Source organism: Passer domesticus, chromosome 4 (genome assembly GCF_036417665.1).
Source record: "Passer domesticus isolate bPasDom1 chromosome 4, bPasDom1.hap1, whole genome shotgun sequence".
Taxonomy (NCBI): Eukaryota; Metazoa; Chordata; class Aves; order Passeriformes; family Passeridae; genus Passer; species Passer domesticus.
The window spans coordinates 54848288-54863723 of NC_087477.1; the positions used below are offsets into that span (position 1 = coordinate 54848288).

The 15436-nt window shown below is 36.5% G+C and overlaps 1 protein-coding gene across 2 annotated transcripts in view; it reads left to right on the forward strand.

The window, feature by feature from the left end:
- MTMR7 (myotubularin related protein 7) overlaps positions 1-14605 on the forward strand; it is a 41936-nt gene extending 27331 nt beyond the window's left edge. The window contains exons 8-14 of one of the 2 annotated variants that reach the window (XM_064418045.1): positions 3421-3530; positions 5464-5589; positions 6384-6433; positions 8112-8312; positions 9517-9657; positions 11282-11408; positions 11882-14605. In XM_064418045.1, the coding sequence (XP_064274115.1) occupies positions 3421-3530; positions 5464-5589; positions 6384-6433; positions 8112-8312; positions 9517-9657; positions 11282-11408; positions 11882-12238 (1112 nt within the window). In that variant the 3' untranslated portion in view covers positions 12239-14605. The remainder of the gene's footprint in view (positions 1-3420; positions 3531-5463; positions 5590-6383; positions 6434-8111; positions 8313-9516; positions 9658-11281; positions 11409-11881) is intronic. The other variant, XM_064418046.1, reaches the window with a different exon arrangement.
- The last annotated feature ends 831 nt before the right edge of the window (positions 14606-15436 follow it).

Sequence of the window (15436 nt, forward strand, 5' to 3'; positions counted from 1 at the left end):
TCTCTCATGTAGCAACTTGACTGGTAAGGTTAGAAATCACAGAAGTTAAGGACTTTTTAAAAGAAAAATCTTGTGACTTTCAGTGTCCTAGGGCTTTCCTTATGTAAGATGCTATATATTTTTTATCTTTTTCCATTTTTATGTGTCTCTTAATCTGTTTTTCTAGTGACCTTTTACCTGACTTGAGCATACAAAGAGACCTAGAACCAAAAAGGCTGTCAAGGATTATGATAACACACATTTAATATGGCTTTAATTTTTATCAATTAATACCTCAATAATATATCAATAATAATTAATATTAATATTAATATTATCATCATTACCAATATTTGTATTATTAATATTAATATTATTAATATTATCAATATAAACATAAATATATAAATAATTAAAAGAATACATAAATAAGATAACAATATCACTGTACCTAAGCGAATCCTAAGTAAAACATTACACTACTCTTTACAGAATGGGGATCTGCTGCTCATGATCTGTGGTAAGGCTTTATAAGGTGCATAAAAACCTTTGAAAAGACAAATGAGGCTGATGAAAACTGATTTTAGTTTAATGTGAGCTGTACTGCTGCTTGGAAGTATACAGCATGAAAAGAGGACATCAAGATATAGTTGGCCAGATGTGTTGCTGAAATGCAAGGCCAGTTTCACTCAATTTACTGGTGCTAAGCAGAAGTGAAGAGCAGAAGATCTTCACATGCAGGACTGCAGATTATTTTTAATATAGAATTTTAAATAACTTCCAATGCTAAGAAAATTTGAAAAAAAATTTAGTATTCAGTTTTCTATTAGAAAATGCATTTACATTAGGAATGTATTCATTTAATTATTAATTTGGGGGGGAAAGCCGAGGAAATAAATTTATACTTATAAAAATATCAATAATTTATTTGAGTAGGTAAAAAGTTGGTTTCAGCTTTGTGATTTTACTGACTTTATTTCAAGACAATTTATCTTATTTTAACATATATTTACCCTGGTATAATGTTGATTTTTGGCTAATTGTGCCAGCATTATAAAATGATTAAATTTTTAGAATAAGATTTTTTTTCAGAATATGTAAAAGATGTTGAGGTTTGACTGTACTGTGGAAGTGAAATGCATTTCAACATGATGGAATTCCCTTGCAAAAAAAAAAAAATCTCTGCTGCTTTTAGTACAGTATGGATTTTTATTTTTCCCCATTTATAGATGGGTCTATGTGAAGAACCTTGAGATAATTTTGATCCTGTGCGCAATCTTCCTTGAAACAATTTTTACCATTAGAAGGACATTACACAGGGACTTTTCTTGATAAAGATCCAAGGTCTGCCTGAGGCTGCTGTTTGGGATTTGGGATGGGATGGGCTGTGCTGCACATCCAGGGGCCAGCTGAGACCTGGCTCCCGTGTGTTTTGTACTGTGGTGATGGCCCCACATGCTCCCTGTCTGTATTTAAACAGCAAATATGAGCTTCTCCTCCCCTCATACCAGGAGCAGCACTTGCTGATGGAGGAGCAGCCCCTCTGGTCCTTGGACTTCTGTGACAGATCAGGCAGTGAGAACCCCAGGGGGTTTGGCCCACAGTAACCATTCCTTCCTCTACTCATGGCTGTCCTGCCAGGAATGGGGGGCCTAGTCCAGCACACCCCTCTGGTACTTTTGCTGGTGGAAGAGGCAGTTTGCAACGTGCCCTTTTTCTTCCTCCCATTCTGAGACTTGGGTGCATTGCTGGAATTCTCAGAGCTCTGCCTGTTGGCTCTTGATTTTCCTGTGCATACACTGTGCGTGAAGCAGGCCATATTTCTCAAAGATTTTGGTACCTTTTCTGCTGAGATGGAAATGCCCTTTCCCTTTAGGATAAGACTCATAACTGAATTCATAATTGAACTCAGTATTGAGGTCCAGATTGGTTGCCAAAGTCATGTGAAATATACAGTGTATGCATTTAGGACAGTATGAACTTTGCTCAGTGAAGTGGTCAGTAAATATTGACTCCCATTCGGGAGTGGGAATGAGCAAAGCACTGTTTCAGCCTTACCTTGGGCTTTTGTAAACAGACACAGCAGCTTCAGCCAGCATTCAGCCACTAATTGGTCATGCTTCCATCTGCACAGAAACATTAATCATGTGAAAAGCTGTTTGCTTTCAGTGCTGCTATCTCTGCATCTTTAAAAATATCCTCCAAAAATTACTTTAAAAATAACCATCTGGAAGGGGCCTTGCATATAAACATTGCAAAACTTTGTATGGACACATTAGGCCATTTTGCTTCTGAACTAAATGGAGTTAGGAGAGTCAGATAGTTCTGATATGGTATAAACTCTGTCTTTGGCTTGTAAAATTAAATTTCAATTACACTGAAGGAAAATAAAGCTATGCCAGGGGCCACCATGGCCATAAATAACTGAGTCTTTTAAGATTTCCAGACCACAAGAGACTTACTAAGACATTAGTAATTGACAGATCATACATTCACTCAGTAAAAAGCCATGATGTTTTTCACTGTACTCTGAAAATTAATTTCACTGGCTAATATATTTTTTCTTTAAAAGACAATAAAACTCCACATGGATCAAAATAAAGATGTAGACTATTTATGGGGTCATTTTAGCATCTTACTGTTGAAAATAGATTGCACTAAATTTCATTCAGTATGTGTTCTGCTGGATTGAGGTACCTTGTTTAGATTCTGATTGCTTTTTTTCTTCTGATGCCGCACACTCTTTATTATTAAAAAGATAGACACTTGGATACAGCAGAATAGGAACTTAGAGTAAAAACTGAGTGATTTTTTTTCCCCCTTCAAATGTGGCATAAAGTTTGGAACATTTTCAGGAAAATATCTTCCTTGATGGATTATGTCTTGTCCTCACCATCAGGAGGAAAAGTGAAGATTTTTGACTGCAAGTGAAGCTTTAATGAGGTTTAATTCAGGGATGGAGAACTGTGGAGTGAACCACTTTAACTAGCCACCATCATCTGTGGTGATGCTGGGAGTAGGAGGTGGTAGAACCATTTAGGTGTCTGTCTGCCTGTCCAACAGCAGAAATCAAATGCTGTTTCCAAGCCCTCATCATCAAATACATCAACTCCTCCTAGGGATTTGAAAACTTCACTCCCAACACAATTTTGGAAACTACATGCTTCAGAGAAGGATGGATTTGGATTTGCTTGTAATAGGCTTTATGACAGCTTCTCTTTTTAAATTAAATCAGCATATTGGGTGAAATTTGACCCAACCCCATTTCTCAAATACATATGTTTCTCAAAGGTTAAATTTGACAGAGATGTAGTATTTCTTTTCAAAACATGCACATTTTACGCAGTGGATATCTGAAGAAGAGATAACTCCAAGGCTGAACAGTTAATGAACTTGAGGGACTCTAATTATTATACATTTAAAATGTATCTTACTTTGCAGTTTGTGAGCTGAAATCACCTTCAATGAGTGACTTTCTGTGGGGCCTAGAAAATTCTGGCTGGCTGAAGCACATCAAAGCCATTATGGATGCTGGCATTTTTATTGCAAAGGTAAAGTGTATAAAATGAGAACAAAACTTGGAGTAACCAGATACAGAAAACAAATTCTCTGCTTATGGGTAACTTCTGTTATCTCTTCAGTGATGTTATACCTGAAAAAAGTCCACTGCAAGATGTGCTTTTGTGTATGAGGAGAGATGATTCTTAGGTGCTGTTGTGTGGACGTTTTTCTAAAATAGTTAACAAAATCTTGTGTCTTTTTGTGCTGAATCCTCTACTAGCCCATGTCTTGTTATGTCAGGCATTTGAATGTCCTTACTTTACTCCCCAACAGTGATTGTTACTGTTTCTTTGCCTATTTGCCCTGCTTCCTCCGCTGGTTTCTGGACATTTTCTTTGTGGAAGTGGTAGTTATAATATATACATATAGCTATATATAATATACATTATATTATACACAATATCTAGCTACTGTGTTATCCCCTCTGAGGTATGAGGCAACCAACCAAATTCATCTCTTGAGCCAGTTACCATGGCCAAACTCTCTTGCAGCTTCTACTTTTATATACTTGAGAATTCTTTCAGAAAACAGTTTTGGCTTTAATAAGAAATTATTTGCCCTGCTCCCCAGCAAAGTAATGTAGACATTTGTCATCTGCTAGCAGTAGCTTTAATTTTGTTGCCCCCAGCCTTGTGTTCTGCCTTTTACTGCTTCAGTTCTTATTTTTGAGATTACAATTTCTTATTGGCCATTTTATTCACATGACCTACTGCCCACAACTATACAGATAAAACTTCATGGGTTTCCCTCCTCACTAACTGCTTGTTTCTCTTGCATTGCTTCTTCCTTCTCAGTAGGCAACTGTAGTTTCTTACCTGAACAGCAACTGTGCAATAAATACATGTATTACTACTCCCAGACCTACTACTTTTCATTAGCTCATAGAAATAAGGTCATTTACATGAGCTTTGCCAGTTTTTCCCCAGTCTTAGTATCCTTTGTGCCTATGCTTGCTAGCTAGTGCCTTCTCAGACATGCATTTTTACCCATTCTTATTTGTACGGTTCTCAGTTCTCAATTCTTCGTCTTCTGCCCACAGGGGTTCTATTTTTGTCTCTTGAGATAAACATAGATAATTTATTATTATTATTCCTCATTCCCTATTAAGCCCAAAATTAACCTAAATGTTTTTTCTCTTTTTCCCCCAAACAGTATTTTTCCTAACCTACTCTATTTTCTACTTACTAAATTCAATTCTCTTTAGAAATGACAAAGGCCAAAACCCTTAGAATAAAAAAAAACAAAACATCACCAACCCTCAAGTTCTAAAAATAATACAACACCAGATTCTGGATAACTCAGTACAATTTCTTCTTGATGTGTTTATGTATAAAATGGAATCCTCTCTCCCCGATTATTACATTAAAGATACTGATAAAATTTTGCTTTTCCCACTGCCACAGGCTTCCCCAGAAGCCTTTGCAGTATGTCACCAGTGCAATGCAGTGTGCTGCAATAAAGTCCAGGCTAGTGATGGCACTGGAAATAGACACTGCCCTTAATGACATTACCATAAAGATGAAAAATTAAGAGCCATGTTGTAAGAATGGCCATGCTTTTAATGGTATGAGATGTGTTAGAGCATTTGAATCTTCTATAGGTAGTTGTCTGCTCTGACAGATGAATGTATTTTAACTGAAATGAATCCCACATCTTCCTGTAGTGAAGCATAAACAGGCAATTCTCAACCACCATATTGCATGGCCTGGGGCGAATTAAAACTTTGCAAATTAAAGTAATAACATTTTCAAATGAGACAAATAACACTCAACTTTATTTAAGAACTCTGTGATAGAGTAAAAAATGAATGAGTTTCCCAGTTCCCAAATTAATACTCTCTCTATGGCTCTTGTCTCACTGTTTCTCTCTTGCCATTGCCTTCCTCCCTGCTTTTGAACTTTCTGACTTTTTCTGTATCCTTAGGCTGTGGCTGAGGAAGGTGTGAGTGTGCTTGTTCACTGCTCTGATGGCTGGGATAGGACAGCCCAGGTTTGCTCTGTAGCAAGCCTTCTATTGGATCCATATTACAGAACTATGAAGGGATTCATGGTAAGCGGGTTCTTTCACGGAGTAAATGAAGTAGTATGGCATCACTTCAGATGAATATTTTTGTTTTAAATAGGAAACTGTCCATAAATATATCCTTTTGTTTTCTTTTGTTTTGTTTTATTTTATTTTTTTTAAGTAGGAGGGAACACTTCTATATGTTCATGTTAAAAGCTCTTAATTTCTCTATGAAACATTATTCAAGGTGGGGATCACTTGGTCAACTATGCTTGTTGTTTGTTTTTTTTTCCTAACTTTGACTGAGAAACTTTCTCACAGCCCAAAGAGCTTTTGTGAAAGCAAGAATTTGTACTCATTTGAAATGAACATTTTAATTTTGAGTGTCAGAAGTGTGTCTTTTCTAGACATTAGATTGCAATGAACAACTATATTAGAAAATCTGTTCCTTTCCCAGGTCAATCAGCAGTAGTAAAGTATCTAGAAGTGGTTATCAAGTTACTGGTCACATGTTAAAAGGATGTTTGAGACATTTATAAGTTCTATTTTAGAAAGCAATGAAACAAGATATTTGAAGTTGTGTTGAAATACTGGCACCCTCTGCATCCCTGAAGAGTGCTGTTTCCCTGAGCTGGCAAGCAATGCTCATTATTTTTCTGCCAATTCTGAAAATTATTTGGGATTCTAATATTGCTTGCTTACATTGTTCTTGCTTGCCACTTTTCTGGTCATTCTAAGAATTAACTGGCATTCGAACACTCCTTGTTTACACCACCCTTCTGTGTGCTTCAACATGTCAGCTCCACTCCACAACATTGAATGCAATATTCTCATTTTAGGTGTTAATTGAAAAAGACTGGATTTCCTTTGGCCACAAATTTAACCACAGGTAAGGCACTGCTAAGGTTTTCCTCTCTTTATATGTATGTGTTTATGTAGTCTATATCTGTTGCCATTCCAGTTCTTCTTCATTTCTGCCTTACAAAACACAGCAACAGAATGCCCCAGGAAACTGCCACACCCTTTTCTCCAACTATATGATTTAGCTGCCTGGAAAAGTCAGAGTGAAACATTTCTATATATGCATTCCAAAACTACCAAGGGGAGTCCTGCGTGCTGCTGTTGCAGCTGCTATGAGCACTGAGAGGTCCATGTGCGTAGTGTGTGTCTGCCTTGCAAAATTCCTTTGGACTCCAGCCGATCTCCTAGGTGCCAAGGCCCCCCCACATAAGTCTCTGTTCATCAGAGGGACTTCGACATCTTCCAAGGCAGTACTTAGTCTTAGGCATGTCTGTGAGTTACCTATTACATAAAATATACTCTTCCTGTTACAGTTTGTTCTAAAAAACCCAGCAAGACCTGCTCAGAAATGTCAGGCAAAATGGAAAGCCATTTATTTGAACAAGTTGTTTTGAACATCAATCCAATGTAAATACTATAATGTAATGAAAAATATTTGAAGACCTAATATATTTAAACATGGATAGATTTTCACATTTTCTTTCTTTCATGACTTTACTTCTATTTTCTGTAAAAATTAAAAATATTATTTTTATGTTGGGGTTTTCTTACATTATATAGCTTGATTTGAATATAAATTTGTTATAGTTTAAAAAACCAACAAAACTCAGAAAATCTGTGCATCTTCACAGAATTTCTGTAGGAATTGAAATTCTGTAGGAATTACTACAGTTCATATGATACTGTCGGTTTTTTATGATTATCAGTGGCAAAAGCTATTATAAAATGCAATAACCACTGATAGCTTTGGTTCTTTGGTTTGCTGTGCAATATTGCTGTATTTTCTTTGATGGTAATAGAAGTTTAAATTTTAGATATTTATAAAATTCTACTGTGTTGGCACGCGTAAATATAAATGCACATACAACCCCCACCCACCACTGGAGGATAATTGATTGAAAATGCTTCTTCTTATTATATAGACTTACAAAATACCTTTTACTTCCATCTGTATTTTATTTTCAGTCTCCTTTTCTTCATTGCAAGTGGTTCCAAGAGGCATTTTTATACACAGAAAGTTTCACTTCACTTGATAGTCACAGTAGCATGTAAACATTTCCTACTCCCTAGAAATTTCACCAAGAGAGGGCAGCTTTAACCTGTTTTCTGCTGAGGTTATAATGAGAGCAGGTAGCTCTCCTGCTCAGTTTTCTACTTTGGGGAATAATCTACTATTAAAAAACTATCTTCAGGCACACTTTTGTCATTAAGTCATTGCAGCCATTCTTTTGATAACTTATGTTACCAGGGTAACATTTATACTGATAGCATTAAAACATGGCTATGCAGCAGCCAGCTTTTTGTAGCTGTAATACAACAAGACACCCAATAAAAGAGGTTTTTTTTGTTTGTAATTCTGCCTCCATTCTACTTCATGATTCTTGCATCATTTTTGTAAGTAAAATATAGTAATTCTTGAGATTTTAGAAATGAATGCCTATGATGTATCTTGCACACTAAAAGTGAGGAGTTTGTTTTCCTTAGAGTTAATTCAGTTTTCTTACAGGAATTCAGATTATAATTGGATGTATCTTGTCTTGTTTCAGGTATGGCAACTTAGATGGAGATCCAAAAGAGATATCACCTGTTATTGACCAGTTCATCGAATGTGTTTGGCAGTTAATGGAACAGTTTCCTTGTGCCTTTGAATTCAATGAAAGATTCCTCATCCACATACAGCATCACATCTATTCTTGCCAGTTTGGGAATTTCCTGTGTAACAGCCAGAAGGAGAGAAGAGAGCTGAAGTATGAAAATGTTTTCTTTAGTAGCATATTTATGCGTGGGGTCTGTGGCTGGTGGTGTATTGAGCAGTCAGACATTCTCCTTTGAATACATGTGTTTCATAAGGCACAGGGTGCCTGTTGTCTTCTGGCAATACAGATTAATACCAAAAAAAGTTGATCCTCTGCAATGTAGCTGTGCTGGGAGCATAATCCATGGGGTACGTGACACGGATTAGTGAAAATTGACAGGAGCATTATGCCTTCAGTCATGTGGGCCTGCCTTTACTGCTGCCCTGTAACTCCAGTATGAAATTATAATAATTCTAGTTACGTTCTCAGTTTAAAAATTCCTGCTCCTCTGTGTTTTAACCTGTCTTTGGATCTCATGTCAGGACATTTTTGTCCTGCCCTCTTAGGTACTTCCTTATGAACAGCCTTTTTGTCTAGTAGCCCTTCCTAGGACTGAGACAGCAGACTGTCCTGCTGACCGGCCCCAAAGCAATTATGAATTAATCTACCTGCCCAGAGGCCCAAAGACAACATCATCATTCCTGGCAGTGCTCATGTTTGTATCTGCTTCCCAGGGCTCTGGGTCCTTGATACGTGATGATATCCATTGCTTTTCTCAAGCAGGCTGATGATGTCAGCAGTAGCAATGAGAGGAGGTGCTGGTTACTGCTGGCTGCTGCCTTTGGTCCCTTTCACTGCTCAAATTCAGAGCAGCCACAGTGAACATCCATTAAAAATCAAAACCTTCACAAATCACCATATCTCATGACCTAACTGTAAGAAATTGCAGCTCAGTGGGAAATAAGTGCTTTTAAATGTGGGGATCCCTTTGGTGCAGAGATCTGTCTGAAAGCTCATCTTATGGAAATGATCGTCTCCACCTCACAAAGGAACCAGTCTCTCCACCTACTCACTCTAGCTGGTGTTGTTTTATGGGAAATGGATCAGATTTTGCTTTTAGTGATCTACAAGGGAATATGGGTCTCTATTTCTCTATGTTTGTAACTTAAGTCTAATTCTGTTAAGGAAGCTGATTGTAAACTGGAAATACGGAGGACAAGAATGCTGCATCTAAGCTTTAGCTATCCCTGAAATGTAATAGAGGCTTTAATATATTTTTATTTCTATAATAAAATATAAATATGTTTTATTTATATTAATATAGAGGCTTTGATATATATATTTTTATTTACACATTTTAATGTATTTTTTTCAGAATCAAAGAACGAACTTATTCATTGTGGGCTCACTTGTGGAAAAATCGTGCTGATTACCTGAATCCTTTGTACAGGTCAGACCACAGTCAAACCCAAGGGACCCTGCACCCACAGATAGCTCCATGCAACTTCTTGTACAAGTAGGTAGTATCACTTGCTGCTGGGAGTTGTAGTATGGGTTAGTACAGAACAGAATGCCTTTGTATAAAAGTATTTCTTGTTCTCTAAGGCTGTTTATACAGAGTAAATTCAGTCTCAGATGCAGTATGTTTGTTCCTTGTGTGCTCATAGTCAGCCAACACCTCTGCACCATTCCACAACAGAGTATTAGTCTGAAAAGAAGATTAAGATTAAAGCTATATTGATAGTTGTGTGTCCTAATTTCAAGGTTACTCACTTCTTCCACTGAGAAATGCCTCTTTCAGTCCTGTTGTCATCTGTTGTTTCTAAATTTACAGTTGCTTTAACTTCTTCCATTCTGAGATTTTGTGATGTTAGTTTGGATCAATTGGTGTCAAAAATAAAAAGCAACTTTTCAAGAAACCATATGATGTCATTGCTAAAACAAGTATTTTGTAAAAAAACCCCAGACTTTATCTAAGTTGTTATATCAAGTAAAACAAAGTTAAGTTTCTCCTGATATTTCTTCAAAACATAACAAAATACCATCACTTCAGAAATGTTACTATTGACATTCTGAGTTAATTAATTGTGCCATTAGTCTTAACATACTTTGGGAGTACTTAAGTAGAAATTCATTAAAACTGTCATTTAGGTAAAACTGATCAGTTTGTTTTCCAGTTGCAAAAAATAGCACCTGTTAAAAAGTCAATAAAAATCCTAAATGACAGAAATTGAATTTTTTCATGTCTACTATACCAGGTCACATCCACTTTAAAACAATTTAAAAATAGTCATTAATCGTATTCTTTGGGATAGTGGGATTTATAAAGGAAGTACTGATACAGCAGATCCTCCAATGGATAAGTAATCCTGTTGATTTTAATCGAATTACTTGGGTGCGTAAAGATTTCCAAGCATGAGCTATCAGATGATAAACTTAAGGGGGAAATGTGATTTAAATAGTATACTATTGGGATAGGAATAATAAGCCACCAAGCAGCATGCACGTGCTCCAAAAATATCTGTCAGCTCCTTGGCCAGACAGCTGCAGCTGACAGCAGGGCTCGGCTACTTAACCTGTCTGGTGAACTGGTTACACACTCAGGGCCTGCCTGTGGCCCTATTGCCAGCAAGGCAGGAGGAGCACCAGAGTAACACAGAATTTCAAAGCTGAGTTCATGGGAAATTGAACAACAATTGCGAATTATGAATATAAAAAACTGCCTTTACCATTGGCTATTTTATAGGTACCATTGCTCTAAAGCCCATAGTGTAGCACAAGAAAATAATACAAAAAAAAAAAGTCTGAAAATTTTTGCATTCAGCAAACCCTTTTCAGTTGTGATCTAAACTACATTCACCTTTCTTTCTATTGTCTGTCAAAATTAGTTTGAACTGCTTATATCCAGCTGCCTATGAGTTGCACCTTCAGGATGGAGGAAATGCAAATTAACCATTAACCATAGACTATTGTCTATGAACTTATGTGTATACACTCTAATGATGAATAAGCATGGATAGATCATTTAGGACAATGTGTCTGGGGAAAGGAAAAAAAAAAAAAAAAGAAAGGTGTGCATTCACTCATGAGGCTACTTCACGAAATGGGAAAATTCCTCCTGACCTTGCCATCAATTCCAGGTTCTGGAGTGGTATGTACAACCGCTTTGAAAAGGGGCTGCATCCTCGACAGTCAGTTACTGATTATCTAATGGCAGTGAAGGAAGAAACTCAGCAGCTGGAAGAAGAGCTGGAAGTCTTGCAAGAGGTAATTAGCAGCTGAGCTTGATACCCCAGACGTGGTAACTGATGATAAATGAAACCCAGCTTCACATGCTGCAGAGTCCCCTCCACACTACATCCTTTTCTGGAAGGAGGATGTTCAGCCATCATCTTTGTTCTCAGATAAATTATTGTGAATGTTTTGCATTTAAGACACAAAAGTGGACTGTTTTTCTTAAAGGATAAAATTTTACCTGTGTTGTTGCACAAGTACTACCGAAAGTAAGTTTAATCCTTTTGTAACTCAGAGGGAATTGTAGCTGAAGAAGAATGCTGTAATTCAACATTGGTGTGTGACAAATTGTGCACTTCTCACACTCCATAAATGCAAATAGTCAGTTTTAAAGGGTGGGTTGGGCTCTGGAAGTTTATTTTAAAAGAAAAAAAAGCAAGGATATATAAAAGGATTTCTGGGCCCTAAATGTGTCCACATGATAAATCCTATTTCCTTTATTTCAGAGATTGGCAAATCTTCAGAAATCACAATCAGGTAATAATAAAGTGAAGAGTAAGCAACAAGATCGAAGCAAACAGTTTGGACTGTATACTTCCAACAACAGCTTAGCTAATACTCCCCAGGAGTATAGCAATGATCTGAAATCATTCCCATCCCGGAGCCCTTCTCAAGGGGATGAAGATTCTGCCCTGATTTTGACACAGGACAACTTGAAAAGCTCTGATCCTGATCTCTCAGCCAACAGTGACCAGGAGTCTGGCGTGGAGGACTTAAGCTGTAGGTCCCCAAGTGGGGGTGGCTGCTTGCCTAGTGAAGACAGTGGCAAGGACTCTGACGAAGCTGTATTTCTGGCAGGCTGAAATACCTGCATGGCAGCAAGGATCCAGATGATGTAAAATCTTACACGGTCTGGAATGACATCTTTTAATCAGGTGAAGAACGGAAGTGGTCTGTGGCCTACAGAAATAATCCAAAGAAAGGGAACTGTGCAATTGTGTAAGTAATATCCAAGCAGAACAGGTTACTATTTATTTTAAGACATTACACTAAAGAAAGGTAATATCTGCTGTTATAGTTCATTAAGCCAATATGGTGGTTGTTTTATCAATGCTGTAAATAATTATTCCTTACTTTGTACATTTCCATAGTTATTTATTGGACAGCATAATAGTTCTTTTCCTAAGATGTGAAATTCCAAAGTACTGTCTTACACAAGGCTGAAAATGCGTTACTGTTAGCCTCACTGGTGAATCAGTCAAAAGTTATTTTTGTAGAGTTCATTTGCCTTCAGACATATTATGTATATTCTTCACTTTTTTCTTCCCAAGAGGATAGAACAATTATTTTTCATATTCTCCTACTAATATCCTTTACAGCAAAGTAAAATAAATGGACTCCCTGGCTCAGGGGACAAGGATTTTTTTGATCCTGAAAAAAACAAATCCATTACTAAGCAGTTGCTGCTGCTGCATCTGAATGCATCCCATTTGTACTCAATTCTCATCCAGTGTTGAAAGTTCAGTATATTCTGTGACCAAAACTTCAAGGAATGTAACAAGCTCACACAGCCTTTGTGCTAAAACCCCCCTTTGTAACAAAAGGCACACGAGGCAGTTTACTCTTGCCTCTTTATGTTTTGTTATCAAGTTTGTTTATATCTTACCCTTGTTCCAAACCACCTACATAAGACATAAAGGTAAAAATTTGAAGGTGATAAAATCCCTGATTCTTCAGCCTATTTTCCTACTTGAAAATGTTTTATTTGAGTGGGAGCAAGGTACATACACAGTAGAGAGAATAGGGCATATTGAATCACTTACAGAAATTACTTACAAAAATATCACTCTGAATTAGTAAGTAAATGAAAGCTATGCCCACAAAGGAACCATTACAGAGAATATTTCTTCCATATTTTGTTATTAAAAATAAACTAACCATAACCAACTGGTGTTTTTTATCCTCACACAAAACTTCCCTTTTAGTATTTGTCAACCTGAACAGAGCATGGCAATACTAATTTAAGAAAAGGACTGATTCACTATTCATCAGAAAGTTTAATCTCATTTACGAATTCAGATATTTTTAAGAATAGGAGTAAGAATAGTTTTCATAATCAGCAGTTCAGAAGTAAACAACTGGAAAATGTTCAAAATTTGGAATGTCTTGAAACTCACTAAAAAGGTGGCCAGCCATATTAGGCTGTAACTCTTTCAAGTTTGGGTTTTTTTAGAATTTTATTTAAAGCCAGCAGTAAAAATGTAATTCATATGGCTGCTTTTACGTGCTTGAAGACAGTGCAAAATTGAACTCTAGTAGAGCAAAGTGGTAGTAATGTAAGTTTACTTAGATTGCATTTCACACTACTCCTTCAAGTACAGACCTTCAGAAAGAACTATATTATATAAATATACCTCAATTTAGAACCATTAGATTTTATTATTCAGTCTGCTTTTCTGGAATGGCTTTTCATTTTGTTCTGTGAACATGTTATTAAAAGTGAATAGGTAAACTTCAGTATTATTACTATTCTCTGAAGGGAGCTGCTGTCTTTGAACAAATAATTCTTAACAGCAAAGTTTATCTTAATGTTATATTGGAAAGGCCAGATTCTCAATTTGATAAATCGCTGTAGTTCATTCAAATAAAAACAACAATAAATTATATTCTGTTGAGAATCTAGCCTTCTGGTTTTTAATCTTTATGAATTTTTAATAAATTAAAGCCCTGATTTTAACTGCACTTTTAAAAGTGTTTTGTATTTTGAACATAGCCTGTAAACTTTATGGTATTACAGGAAACTTTGACTGGGTTTTCTCAAACTAAAGAAACATGCTGCAAAGTCACAATGAAAACAAAACACACAAATATTCTGCTAAAAAATCAGTCTGAAAATGGGCAATGTTATTGTACATATTTAAAATGTAAAATTGTATATGATGACATTGTGTTCGACTAGACATGTATAGAAATAAATGCAGAAGAGCAAGATATGCAGATTCAAAGCACTGTCTTTGTGTTGCTTATGCAACTCCTTGTAACTAACGTTACAACTAAAATGTTAACATATTAACATTTTCTTTACTGAGCCTTCACTTAGCAGCCCTCAGTGATGTGTCTTTTAGTCCTTGGAGTTTTGCATTAACTATTGCTTACATTGTACTGTATGTATTTGTGGCATTATCAGGCTAATGAGAAATACCTTCAAATAAACATTTAGGTGTTATGAATTGTTATTTCACACCAGAGAATGAAACAAAGGATTGCCTTCCTGATTTTTGAAATAGAGTTCTTCATTTACTCAAGACAAGGGATTCTTGTATTTCCCCTACTCTGATACTTGAATCCAGTAGCTGCAGTTGTGGAGGAATCTACAAATGATAACTAGAAACACTGAGACTGTCATCAACAGTGTTAATTGTATCGGAGCATATTATACCCCTGTATTTCTTTTTTTTTAGGAAAAAAAAAGATGAAAAGACTTCTCTATTAACTACATTATTTTCTTGCAGCCTTGCTGCAAATCTTTGCAGAGTTGGCCCACTGCAATAAGCCCACTGCAATTTGAAATAGGACACAGATGAATGTGACTAAATTGCTGAAAGGCCTCACTAGATTCAGGCTGCTCTTTAGTATCAAAATGTGCCTCTAAGGGACACTGAAGGCAATGGGATCAAACAGCTGAAGCCTCCTTTACAGATCACCATGTGAAGCACAGAAGGAAAACTATTTGCCAACTGCTTTTATTGGTAACTCTATACAAGAAACAAATGTGGTAAACTGGTAATGGATTCTAAAAAGCAGAGAAATTAATTAGTTGGAGGGCACAACAACACGGTATCATTAAAAATAAAAAAGGAGAAACAGAAAGTAAAAGGAGGAAGGCAGGGAAGGAAAGCTCTTTGTAAAATCAGCAAGTAAGGCAGGGAACCACGTTCCAGAGGCAAGCCAGGGTATGGGTTCACAGCATGAAAGATATTTAACGACACAAACCAACAATAAAACTGCAGCAACAAAATGGGATAGCCTTTGCAATGAAGGTAAGAATGTCATCACTGTTG